The 14,000-nt window shown below is 32.5% G+C and overlaps 1 protein-coding gene across 1 annotated transcript; it reads left to right on the forward strand.

The window, feature by feature from the left end:
• Positions 1-475: 475 nt before the first annotated feature.
• Positions 476-12,142, forward strand: LOC122503243 (component of gems protein 1-like). Its single transcript, XM_043613718.1, has 2 exons — positions 476-567; positions 11,875-12,142. The coding sequence occupies exons 1-2, from the start codon at positions 501-503 to the stop codon at positions 12,138-12,140; spliced, it is 333 nt and encodes a 110-aa protein (XP_043469653.1). The 5' UTR covers positions 476-500; the 3' UTR covers positions 12,141-12,142.
• Positions 12,143-14,000: the final 1,858 nt, after the last annotated feature.

Here is a 14,000-nt window from a genome sequence, read left to right on the forward strand (position 1 = left end):
TTCATCTATTGAGAGTGGTAACCTACTTTAGAAAAGTGACATCTATAAAATGTCGTTCAAACTCAAAATTTTTAATATAATAATTCTTGGTATTTAAATTATAATATTTTTAAATAATTAAAAAATAATAAAAGAAAATAAGAAATTTCTTGCATTATTTTGATGACTGTCAGTTTTTTCAAAACGTGAGCTCTGTAAGTAACGTGTCTGTGTGGTTGCTATGCTAACATGTACGTGTGTTGAAATTCTTGTAACCAATCAGCGCGCTCGTTGGGTCTGTCGAGCCGGCCACAAAAGTATTCCCGGAGCCAAATCAGACCGGGAAGACAGTGCTTTCGGCAAAGGGATACAGAAAAATCAATTTTTTGAAGATGACAAAGTGGTATGAGCTCTTAATAATTTAATGTACACAAATTTTATTGACAACTGTATAAAGTAAATTTTTACAAAACCAAACCTTATTTAAAATAGGATCGTTAACAGATGTTAAACAAAACGAAATGCCTGTCCAGGATGGTTCAATCGCTGAGGAGATCACTGCGAATCGGCAAAGTAATAAATCAAAAAGTAAGAAAAATATTTATTACAAAAACAAAAATAGTAAATTATGAACATTTAAATGACACTCCACTTTTAACCCCATACAATAAAATTGCGGTACGAAAATGCCATGAAATAGTACATTGTGCAACAAGTACAGAAAGAAGCTGTTTTCAACGAGTGCAAAATCTGCTGTCCCAAGCGAAGTTGGAAAATCTTCTTTCGTACGTGTTGCACACAGTACTTTGTGCAACACCTTTTGGTTTTGGTAAAAAAAGCTGTTTGAAAACGGTAGTTGACGCCAACATACGTGCTGTTTAGCAGGGTTTGAAATGTTACCGCACGTAATATACGTGGTTTTCCACGCGTATATTACTGTAAAAAACAGGTATTCTACAAATAGAAAACAAATACCTATGTATATCACCGCACTAGTGCAGCAAAGTACTGTTTTGCGCCTACTTTACAGACATGTAAAGTATTACTTTCCTTACAGGTGTTGCCCAAATACTATTTACAGTTTATTTTACAAAAATTGTGTTTTTGTTTTGGTTTTTATAACTTTTTGATCATAATTTTCATCTCATTACATATCAAAAATGTTATCTTCTTTCTTATAAAAAACTAGTAGTATACTACCTATTATAATTAAGTTATATTGCATAAAACATAAACATTGTATAAATAATCCAAAATTGGGGTAACTTTTGTTCGACAGTTATATTTCTACGAAAGAGCCAAAAATATTGTACTGATAGCTATACATGTTTTTGGATGTGATTAATACCCCTATTTTCCTTAATTTTTGTAGCTTTATTTTTTTGAAAAATTTAATATTCTCAACTAATGAAAAAGTCAATATTTTATTCTTAAAGTTTTTCTATATACCTTTTAAAATCCGCTTGATTTCTTTAAATTTATCACTTTGTTAAAGGGCCAGTTCCATGTTGGCGTAAAAACGACAAAGCGTCGGCGTCAAAGCGTAAACATATGAGAGTGAAAGCAATAACCTTATACCACTGTCTCGCTAACTCACATACTTTAACGCCAAGAGTAATCAACGCCAACGCTTTGACGTTTTTACGCCGACATGGGACTGGCCTTTAAGAAACTACAATAATTACAAACAACAATTAAACATTTTGCGAAATTTTCCAACTTTCTCTATTCTCTTTTGTTTTAACAATCTTTTTCAAAATTTCTCAACATTTTACTAGCCGCAGTCTTGACAAATTTGGATACAAACGTTAAGCCAAGTTTGGACAACTATGATTGCCAAAGTTATGCAAATAATAATCAAAGTTACCCCGATTATGGTGCCATAGATGGACCAATAAATTAACCACTGGTCAAATGACGTGATCTTCATCAACACCCTGGTTAAAAAACCGTACAGATTTGGGACAAATCCAAAATTTATCCGAAACAGTATGATTTAAGGTCAGGTTTTTGTCATCCAAAATTAGTTGTGATAAATCTGTAATCAATACGAGTTGTATACAACTAATAAATCAGGAATTAGTCAAAAACAGTCAAAAATTATTTCGGACAATTTAATGAATGTTAATAAAAAAATAATTATACAAGTTACACATACGGGAGACTGTTAAAGTTTATTGAATAAAAAACAACCGTTTGTCTGTAATGACAAATTTATTTGATAAGATACAAAAATGAAACGCACACGCTGTGCCAATGCTCGTGGCTATACTAAACTCGTAACGACGATATCTGCGACTACATACGTTACAGCATCAATCATACGTCACAAAAGAGCGGGATAAATCAAAATCTTAACACTCCCTCTATTTGAGCGCTCTCCTAGATGTAGAATCCTAGTGTAGAACAAAGAAAATTGTGACGATTCTTAGGCAGTGCCTTTGTGAAAAGATCAGCGCGTTGAAATTGAGTCGAAACATATTCTATAGTTATAATATTTTCTGAAATCTTCTCTCTGATATGGTGATATCGCACACTCATGTGTTTAGTGCGTTTATGAAACTCTGGGTTTTTCACAAGTTTAATAGCACTTTGATTATCTACGAAAAGAACCGTAGCACCAAAACACTGACGTCCAATATCACCAAGCAAAGATCTGAGCCAAACAGCTTCCCTAGCAGCTTCGGATGCCGCTACATATTCTGACTGTCGTACTCAACGTAACTAATTTTTGTCTCTGAGTTGTCCATGATACAGCACCATTAGCTAAAGTGAAGGCATAGCCTGTAACAGACCTACGCGTTACAATATCGCTAGCGTAATCTGCATCCGAGAAACCAATAAGCTGTGGCTCATTCCCGTCCCTAGTGTACCTGATACCATAGTCAGCTGTTCCGATTAAATACTTAATGATGCGCTTAACAGCTTGCCAGTGAGTGTCGTCATATTTGTCTAGAAATCGGCTTACAATATTAACAGCATAAACAATATCAACACGAGTAACAGTTGCTAAAAAAATTAACGAACCCACAGCCTCACGATAAGGCACTTTATCTACTTTTTCACACGTTACTCGAACTGGTTGTAAGATAACATTCGGATCTGCAGGCAGACTGAGATGGTTCGCGTCATTCATTCGAAATTTAGAAATAATTTTATCAATAAACGTGCGTTAATGTAAAAAAATTGTACCACTTTCTCGATCACGTTCAATTTGTAGTCCTACAAATATACTCGTATCTCTTATTGTGATGTCAAATGTTTTTTTCAAATGGTTAAGAACCAAATCAACCACTTTTTGAGACTTGGCTGCAATGAGCCCGTCGTCGACATACAATGCGAGAAACACAACACTATCCTCCACAATACCACGAAAAATACACCTGTCGGAAGCACTTTCCACAAAATTAAATTGCTTTAGAAAATTATGAAATATTTCACTCCAACATCTTGGAGCTTGTTTAAGCCCATATAAGAATTTTTCAAGCTTACACACACAATTTTCACTAGATTCATCGATGAGTAGTCCTTCTGGAATCTCCATCAAAATATCCTCTTGAAGATTGCCATAAAGAAAGGCACTTTTTACGTCAAATTGGGTCACCTCCAAATCCACTTGTGTGATGATAGCCAACAATACTCGAAGAGAGTCGTACCTCACGACAGAAGCAAAGGTCTCGTTTTAATCCATTCCTGGTTGTTGTTGATAACCCTTGGCCACCAATCGAGCTCTATATCGTTCTATTTCACCTGATGAATTTTGCTGAATTTTAAAAATCCACTTCGAGTCAATAGGCTTCCGATCCTTCGGCCTTGGTATAATTTTCCTCGTCTTATTTCTACTGAGAGCCTGAAATTCTTCATGTATAACATTTATCCATTCTGCAGAATCAGAACCCGTGAAAGCTTCTTAGTATGTCTCAGGTAAATGACATTCAGTGAAACTTACTTCATACCTTGCAGGTTTTTTAAGTAAATCTCGACTCCTCAAACTTCTGGGCTCTGCGTCATCATTGGCTCTGACATCTCGCATCACTGGTTGATTTACAGGATTTTCTTCTTCGTCTCCCTCTGCTTCGATATTGACATGTTCTGTAGAAGCTTCGTTGAAAGGAATTTTGACCTCAATCGTATTTTCCGCACTCATTGGAAACACCCCATGTGATTTTTCATTGAAGGTCACATTTCTTGACACTGAAACACGTTTATTTACTGGATCATATAACCGATAATTGGATAACTCATCTTCGTAACCAACGAGTAAAACTTTGCGCGATTTCACATCTAATTTTTTTCTTAAATTTTTATTCACATGCACAAAAGCTTCTGATCCAAAAATCCTCATGTGACTGAGATTAGGTTTTTTGTCCATCCAAATTTCGTAAGGTGTGATTCCAGGATTTTTACTTGATGCTGTCCGGTTTAGCGTATAAACAGAAGTGTTTACAGCCTCAGCCCATAAAGCCAATAAAAGATCTTTCGCGTGCAACATTGTTCTGGCACTCTCGACAATTGTTCGATTATCTCTTTCAGACTTCCCATTCTGCTCCGGTGTATATAGAGCAGTTGTCTCCAGAATAATTCCTCGCTTTGAAAGATAGTTCTTCATTTCTTTATTTAGGTACTCGCCTCCATTGTCCGAACGTAAAACTTTCATAGTTTGATTGAATTTGTTAGCTACCATCCGTTCATATTTTTGAAAACACTCAAACACATCAGACTTGTGCTTTAAAAAATACACTTAATGAAAACCCGATGCGTCGTCCTTGAAAGTGACAAAGTATTTAGCCCCACCCAAAGACTCCACTGACATCGGCCCACACACGTCAGAATGCACATATTCTCCAGGTTTTCGAACTTGTGGATTTCCTTGTTTATTAAAAGGTAGACGATGACTTTTACCCAGCTGACAGGATTCACAGAAAAAATCACTCTTATCCGACAATTTCAATCCATCTACACATCCTTTTGTAGCCATTTCTCGAATAGTTTTTTTATTAACGTGGCCTAGCCTTTCGTGCCAGACTTGCAGGCTCGTTGTTGACACATTAGCTTCACGAGTATTTGGTGTTCTTAGCCTAAAGAACATCCAATAGATTTCATTGTCTCTCTTATACCCTTGTGCAATTTCTTTATTTTCACGAGTAAATATAACAAGATTTCCGGTAAACAAAACATCGAATTTTTTTGTTGTACACACTCCGATAGAAAATAAATTTTTACGTAAACCCGGAACATAAAGTACGTTTTCGATTCGCGATTCAGTCCACTCATCATTGATTAATTTTTCGATCAGAACTGTTCCGTGTCCTTTAACCTCAAAAGTCCCGTCATCCCCTAGGGTAACTGTACCACCTATTCCTGGGATGAATTCACTATACCAATCTCGTCGGTATGTAATATGTCTGGAGGCACCACTGTCGGCGATCCAGACATCCTGCATTTCATTATTCAACAATAACACAACCTGCGGACGAGATGGCACTTCACTCAATAGATCACTTCCTTGATTATCACTTTTACCAGATGAGGTAACGATAAAAACACAGTCTTGAGAATTACTATTCTTTTGTTCAAGTTCTTTATCGTGTTTTTGTTTTCGACATTCCCGAGCGATATGTCCTCTTTTTTGTAATAGTAACACTCACCATTGAATTTCTTTCCTTGCTGTATTCGTACACTATTCGTCTTCGATATATCACTCGTGTTTGTAAATTTCCGGTTACTTTTAAGACTCATGGCAGCCAAAGCCGATGTGGCCTCGTCGTCTCCCGTAAGACGGTTCTCTTCTTTCAAAAGTCTTTCTTCTAGGTTATCCAATGTCTGATTATCTGGAACAACGCTATCCCAGGCAGTCTTCAAAGCATTATATTTTGCAGGAAGACTCGCAAGAATTTTCGCCATTACTGCTACGTCTGAGATGTTCTCACCTACGTCGATCAAACGCGCTGCCATATTTTTCACTTTTACCACATGTTGAACAACCGTGTCAGTCGAACTCATTCGATAGTCGTGAAACCTTTACGTTAAAATCAATTTGTTCGAAGCAGATTTTTGCTCATGAATACTGCTTAATTTTGTCCACATTTCTCGGGCTGTATTAAGTGTCAAAAGACACTCAAGCTGCTCTGCAGCAAGCGATGACGAAATGAGAAACATTGCTTTTGCGTTGTCCTTAACCCAAGCTTTCGCCTCAGAGGATTGAATATCGTTAGGCATTTGTCGTGTGCTTTCTATTATTTCCAGCAATCCATACATAGTAGCTAAAGCTCTGAACTGGAACTTCCAAACTTGATAATTTGTATCATCAAACCTCGAGACATATCTCACAGTAAATTCTTCCGCCATCTTTATGGCGTGATTTTAGACACACACGGTAAAAACTAAAACGACAAAGAAACAAATTTTCTAAACTTCACGAACCTCGCGATTTTCTACAGACAAGATTACTGCGCAGGCAAGGCAAACTGAGCACATAACCTGTTAAAGTTTATTGAATAAAAAACAACCGTTTGTCTGTAATGACAAATTTATTTGATAAGATACAAAAATGAAACGCACACGCTGTGCCAATGCTCGTGGCTATACTAAACTCGTAACAACGATATCTGCGACTACGTACGTTACAGCATCAATCATACGTCACAAAAGAGCGCGATAATTCAAAATCTTAACAGAGACTGGGGTAAACCCGCTCACTAGCGATTTGACGGTATGAACTTAACTTAAGATGAAGATATTGGTACTGTAAATAGTACTTAACATTAAACTTATATTAACGACCTTTCGTTTAGTTTCACGAATTCAACATAGAATCAGAGGCAATCAAGTGTTTTAGAGGTGTTAGAAAAAAAATGTTTTTTGGATTTTTAAGTTTTTCGATCATTATTTTAGAGTCTTAATTTATTTGGCAAATTTTTTTTGTTGCTATTGGATGTCCTTCTTCGAAGTATATATATATAGTTTTTTCTTATTTCAAAAAGATTTAATTAAATTTATTCTAAAATGTGAGAAATACACTCGGGGTAAAGCCGCTCACTTAGTTTTAAATTTAAAATTTAAAATAAAATAATTTCACGTATTATATTTTAACAATAACAAAATGTATGACTTGTTAAAACCAAAATTGTAACTACATTTCATTTTCTCTTAATAAAATATAACATTATTTAAATCCATAGTTGTAATTCATGAAAACTATATTTATTATTTATTAAACCAATTTGTTGTTTATAGAATTTTTTATTGAACTCATATTTTATCAATAATAAATCATACTTAAGACGGGAATAAGACGAATTTTAATATTTAAAAAAAACTGTTCCATCTTAAAAAGATAGAGTGAGCGGGTTCACCCTGGAAAATTGTGATTTCCAAATTTGGTATTTGTTTATTAAAAAGTTTCTCTAAGTAAAACTAAAAAAAGATAAATCAAAAACACTTTTTTATTTTTTTAGTAGAAATCATAAGCTTTCAAATGATATAAATTAACCTTGGATTTAGAGAATAACTTCCTAGATATTTACTGATCTGAAAAAAGTGAACGGGTTTACCCCAGTCTACCCTATTAATTATTATTACTTTATGGAACATTCAACATACATTTCAATGTACCTATCACAATTTTATTTACATTAACTTAAAATTTCTAACGCTTCGAGATTCGAACCTACGCTTATCTAACATTATAACGTATCGAATACCACTACACTACGCTGTGATGGTAGTTCAAATTCGTAATAAAATTTATAAAGTGCCACTAAAAGAAATGACAAAAAACTAATAAATGAATGTTAATTATAATATTGAAACAATATAACCAATAAAGGCGCTTGTATACCTCCACGTTTCTGAGTATATTCAGAAACATCCAGCGTTTTGATTGGCTTTTTTGGAAATTCCCTATGAGCATAGCCAATCAAAACGCTGGTCGTTTCTGATATACTCAGAAACGTGGAGGTATACAAACGCCTTAATACTAGTAAATTGGTAAAAACAAATTGACTGCAAAAGTAAATAATATTTTATTTACCATAAGGAAATACCTTGAATAAAAAGTTGGACCGATTTCGGACTACTAATCCAGAATTTGTCCACAACAGTGCGGTTTATTATAGAGTTTTTTTACACTGAATCAAGTTTGAAATAAATACCGTTTTTTATAATTATTGAATCCATAATTAGTCCGGTTTAGTCTGCAGTTAGTCAGATCATATGCAACTAATAAATGCAGTAGTAATTCGGTTGGTTTAGTACTGCGAAGGTCTTCAAGCCAATCAGCCTAACTTCTTTTATATTAAAGGCGTTAGAGAAACTGGTAGACAATTTTATCAGACAGGAATGTCTTAGGGATTATCCTCTTCATCAGGGACAACAGTCATATAGAGCAGATTTCTCAGTAGAAAGAGCCCTCCATTCTGCAGTAGGTAGAATAGAAGGACAAATTAGCAATTAGCTTCGCGAAAGAGCCCTTGAAGCAGAGTATGGTAAGGCTAAGGTAACAGAACTTGTTTCAAAAGGGTGCTCACATGGAGGAGTTCTCTCTCTTTTATTGTGGTGCTTAGTGGCAGATGAGTTAATTAGAAACCTTAATAGCCAGGGATATTATACGCAAAGTTACGCGAATGATTTCCTTATAATTATAAGAGGGCACTCAATAGAAGACCCTCTTAGAGCTTACGGAACGTGCAATTAAGATTGTTAAGGATTGGTGCAATCTAACTGGACTTTCTGTAAACCTAGAGAAAACGAATATAGTAGTTTTCACAAGGAAATATAAGGTACCGGCTGTACGTGCGGTGCAGGCTTCGGAATCTATCGAAAAACTGGCTGCATTAAAGTGGCTGAGTCACTAGGACAATATGCCACGGTCTGGCAGAACGAGATTTATAGGTCTGGAACCAGCATTGGCAATAATGCCGTGCTGGGTTATGGGAGCCATAGAAAAATGGGGTCAAATGGAACACGAAATGTATTAAGTAGACATTGGGGTGGGAAGGCAAACGAAGACTCTGTCGGGGCTAGTACTCAACAAGAGGCGAGCGAGCGATCTTCTAAAACTTGATAAAATCAGAATTAGAAACTTAGTTCGTCTTCTTACAGGTCATGGACTATTGAATTACCATCAGCATAAAACAGGTAGACAAGTTTCACCTATTTGCAGATTGTGTGATACAAGTAATGAAACTTCGACTCACATATTATCTGAATACCCAGCGTTAGCTAGGATCAGGCTATCTAGTTGGGGCCAAGTAATTATTGACCCAAAGCACGTGAGCAACCTATCGATAGAAAAGATACTGGACTTCTGGAGAAAAAGAGGACTTTAAAGGGGTTGCTATAAACGAGCGAGCTGGAGTCTAGGACAATAGATTTTATAACCTAGGTACTTACTTTCCTCTCTTTAGAAAAATCCAGCTTGATCTCGGTTATTAGATTAGAATCCGGTTGCTTAAACCAGTGAATCTGCAACTAATCCGAAACAGTCTGCTTATGATCAGATTTTGTCACACAGAATTAGTCCGGATAAATCTAAACTCAATACGATTTGTGTATAACCAGTGAATCCAGAATTAGTATAATCTTATCCCAAGTTAATCTGATAATACGCATCTTGCAATTATGTGAAATTAGTCCGATTAAGTCCGGAATTAATCTGATTATCGTCAGGGTATTGTTCACCCAAAATTATAATTACAGTTTGAATTTATTTGAATTCAATACAAATTGTTTTCAATATACAAATTCAATATCATTCCAAAATCATTCCGAATTAAGCCTTTGAATTGTATTGAATATGCATTATTTTGAACTGTTTGTGGATTACGTATATTTACAAATTCCATATTATTATTATAACACTTATTTTCGGACCGGGTTATTACTATATTATGAACTTGTTTATTACTAGATTATTTGCATTAAAATTTTGAATTGTTCCACAATTCTATCAAATTAAATCTTTTTAACTGGATTAAATCGGAATATTGTCGACTAATTTCGTATTCTTTACATATTGACTTCGGATTCTTTCGTATTTCTTTCAGATTAATTTTTAACGATATAATTTCAGATTGTTACGGAATAATTAACGACTTAATTCATAGACATTCAAGATTGCACTAAACTGATTTAGGATTCATAATTTCTCTAGGATTGATGTTGGATTAACGAAGATCAATTTCGAACATCTTTCGTACAATTATCGGACTAATCCACACTAATATGTCGGGATTTAATCCGGATTAGTCCAAAATTTTTACCAAGGCTATAATATGATTCGTGTTACGTACAGATTTCAGATTATTTCGTATTTGCTTCGGATTATGCCTTTTAATTGGATTAAATCCCAATTGTTGTAGACAATTTTCTAATTCGTTGCATACAGCTTTCGGAATGTTTCCTATATACTTGTTTCGGAATAAGATTTTGCCACACTTTATTTAAAACTGTAATGGAGTAATATCGAATTTCTTGCTTACAGAGTTCATATTGCTTTGGATGTATTGTGAATTAAGTTTTTACAAGTATGTTTAATTCGGAATGTTAAGGACTGATTCTGTATTCTTTACATATAGATTTCAAGTAAATCCGTACTAATTATAAAAGAATTTTTCACCAGTATTAAGTTTGGTTTATTGCGGACTAATTACGGACTGAATTCGTAAACATTCAGGATTACACAATAGTGTTTTCAAATTAAGGTTTTCATTCGGAGTAATATCAAACTAACGCGGATCAGTTTCGGACATTTTTCGGACTAATCCGTAATAATCTGTCCGTATTTAATAAGGAATTGGTCCTTAATTTTTACATAAGCAGCCACAGTTGGGCCATACATACAAAAGGTTAACAAACTATACGTCGACCAACAATTCGTAACTACGGAACTCACTAAAAGATAGGGGAAGATGGGGCAAAGATAGTTAGGTAAAACCTTTTCGGATCTAGCGACCAAACTTGAATATAGATCTGCAAATAAAAAGTATTTTTAGAAAGCCTGGTTATTTGGCTATAATTTTGCTGTATATTATTTTACTGTAGACTCAAATCCCTACAAGATATAAATGAAAAAGTAAACAAAAATTTTTAACTATCCTTGCCCCAGTACCGGAGCAAGGATAGTTAAAAGAATTCGAATGGTAAAAATGTTATAGAAAATCAGTAAATTCTTGTTTTCTTTATTTTACTAGATTTAGACTATTCAATATTGATATCTCAAGTATTAAAAATATGTATGGAACATTTTCTGAATTGAATTTATTGTATTAAAATTCATCTGAACTAGAATCAGAGGTTTAACTAATTTTCTTCAGACGACCACCAATTTCTTGGTCACAAGATTCGTTTTCCGTATATAATTACGCACGATTATGTATATCAACCTAAAAAGAACAATTAAATACTTTTTTAAAATTTGCAATGGCATTAACAGGATTTTACCGTGCCATATTATCACTAACTATCCTTGCCTCGTGAGCACATACTTAAGTTATCTCTAAATTGTAAGGAACGACGTAAATTAATTTGAAAATAAATACCATATTCAGCAGGAAATTCCACTCTTGAAAACACTTACGTAAAAAAAATTCTGAAATTCTAATGTACAAAACAATATGATAAACATTACGTAGACATTCTGACAAAACATACATTTTTCAAAAATAAAATCCTAACTTCGCAAAAGTAACAGATTGCCTTCCAATTTTTACTATCATCTTTTGGTGTTAAAAAGCGAATATACCATTAATTACGCGATTTTTGAGCAAACCGTCTAAGCATAACAGCAACTAAATATAAAAATAAAAATTATAAAGTTAAGGGGTAATTACCCCTTAACTTTATAATTGCCCAATCCTCCCCTATAATACTCAATATAAAAAATTTATTTTTCAGAAAGAGGTCCACCACATCAAAGAAGTCCAACAATTAGGTCAACATCCAATAAATACAGAAGACACTACAACATTCCAGTACCCGACTACAGACCATACATACAACAATATAGACAAACACAAACACAACTACAAAACCAAATTATCTGGCACAATTACAATCAACACTATTATCAAAGATTTCACCCATACCACAATCAACAACAATACAGTAATACACAATTTCCACACAACAACCAACATCACAGAAATCCATATTTTCAATAAGGTCAGTTTTCGCAAATACATTATAAAATAAAACTTTTAAAAAAACAAACTTATAAAAACAAAAAAAATATAGTTATAAATAAATAAAAGAATTAAACCTATTAAACAAATAGTACATTTTATTAAATTTCAAAAACCTCAGCTTATATTGAGTATAAATTTCAAATACATAACCTCTTAAAGAAATCATAAATTTTCTTTAAATTTCGAAAACCTCAGCTTATATTGAGTGTACATTTTTAATACATAACTTTTAAAAGAAACCATATTTTTTTTAAATTTCGAAAACCTCAGCTTAAATTGAGTGTAAATCTTAAATACTTACAGTTCTAAAGAAAGCGTAATTTTTTTTTAAATCTCGAAATCCTCAGCTTATATTGAGTGTAAATATTAAATACATAAACTTTTAAAGAAACCATTTTCTTTAAATTTCGAAATGCTAAGTTTATATTGAGTGTAAATTTTAAATACAAAAACCTTTAAAAAAATCTTAAATTTTTTTTTAAATTTCGAAATCCTCAGCACATATTCAGTGTAAATTTTAAATACATAATCCTTAAAAAAAATTCTAAATTTTTTTTAAATATCGAAATCCTCAGTTTATATTGAGTGTAAATTTCAAATACATAACCTTTCAAAGAAGTCAAATTTTTTTTAAATTTCGAAATCCTCAGATTATATTGAGTGTAAATTTTAAATACAAAATCCTTAAAAAATTCTAAATTATTTTTAAATATCGAAAACCTCAGTTTATATTGAGTGTAAATTTCAAATACATAACCATCCAAATAAGTAGAATTTTTTTTAATTTCGAAATCCTCAGTTTATATTGAGTGTAAAATTTAAATACATAACCTTTCAAAGAAAACATAAATTTTCTTTAAATTTCGAAAACCTCAGCTTATATTCTGTGTAAATTTTAAGTACATAACCATCCAAATAAGTCAAATTTTTTTTTAATTTCGAAATCCTCAGTATATATTGAGTTTACATTTTAAGAACATAACCTTTAAAAAAACCATAAATTTTTTTTAAATTTCGAAAACCTCAGCTTATATTGAGTGTAAATTTTAAATACAAAATCCTTAAAAAAAATTCAAAATTTTTTTTAAATATCGAAAACCTCAGTTTATATTGAGTGTAAATTTCAAATACCCTTTCAAAGAAGTCAAATTTTTTTTTAATTTCGAAATCCTCAGTTTATATTGAGTGTAAATTTTATATACAAAATCCTTAAAAAAAATTCTAAATTTTCTTTAAATTTCGAAAACCTCAGCTTATATTGAGTGTAAATTTTTAATACATAACTTTTAAAAGAAACCATATTTTTTCTTAAATATCGAAATTCTCAGTTTATATTGAGTGTAAATTTTAAATACATAATCCTTAAAAAAAATTCTAAATTTTTTTTAAATATCGAAATCCTCAGTTTATATTGTGTGTAAATTTCAAATACATAAACTTTCAAAGGAGTCAAATTTTTTTTTAATTTCGAAATCCTCAGTTTATATTGAGTGTAAATTTTAAATACAAAATCCTTAAAAAAAATTCTAAATTTTTTTTAAATATCGAAAACCTCAGTTTATATTGAGTGTAAATTTCAAATACATAACCATTCAAAGAAGTCAAATTTTTTTTTAATTTCAAAATCCTCAGTTTATATTGAGTGTAAATTTTAAATACAAAATCCTTAAAAAAATTCTAAATTTTTTTTAAATATCGAAATCCTCAGTTTATATTGAGTGTAAATGTTAAATACATAATCCTTAAAAAAAATTCTAAATTTTTTTTAAATATCGAAATCCTCAGTTTATATTGAGTGTAAATTTCAAATACATAAACTTTCAAAGGAGTCAAATT

The sequence above is a fragment of the Leptopilina heterotoma genome, unplaced genomic scaffold (genome assembly GCF_015476425.1).
Source record: "Leptopilina heterotoma isolate Lh14 unplaced genomic scaffold, ASM1547642v1 Lhet_251, whole genome shotgun sequence".
Lineage (NCBI taxonomy): Eukaryota > Metazoa > Arthropoda > Insecta > Hymenoptera > Figitidae > Leptopilina > Leptopilina heterotoma.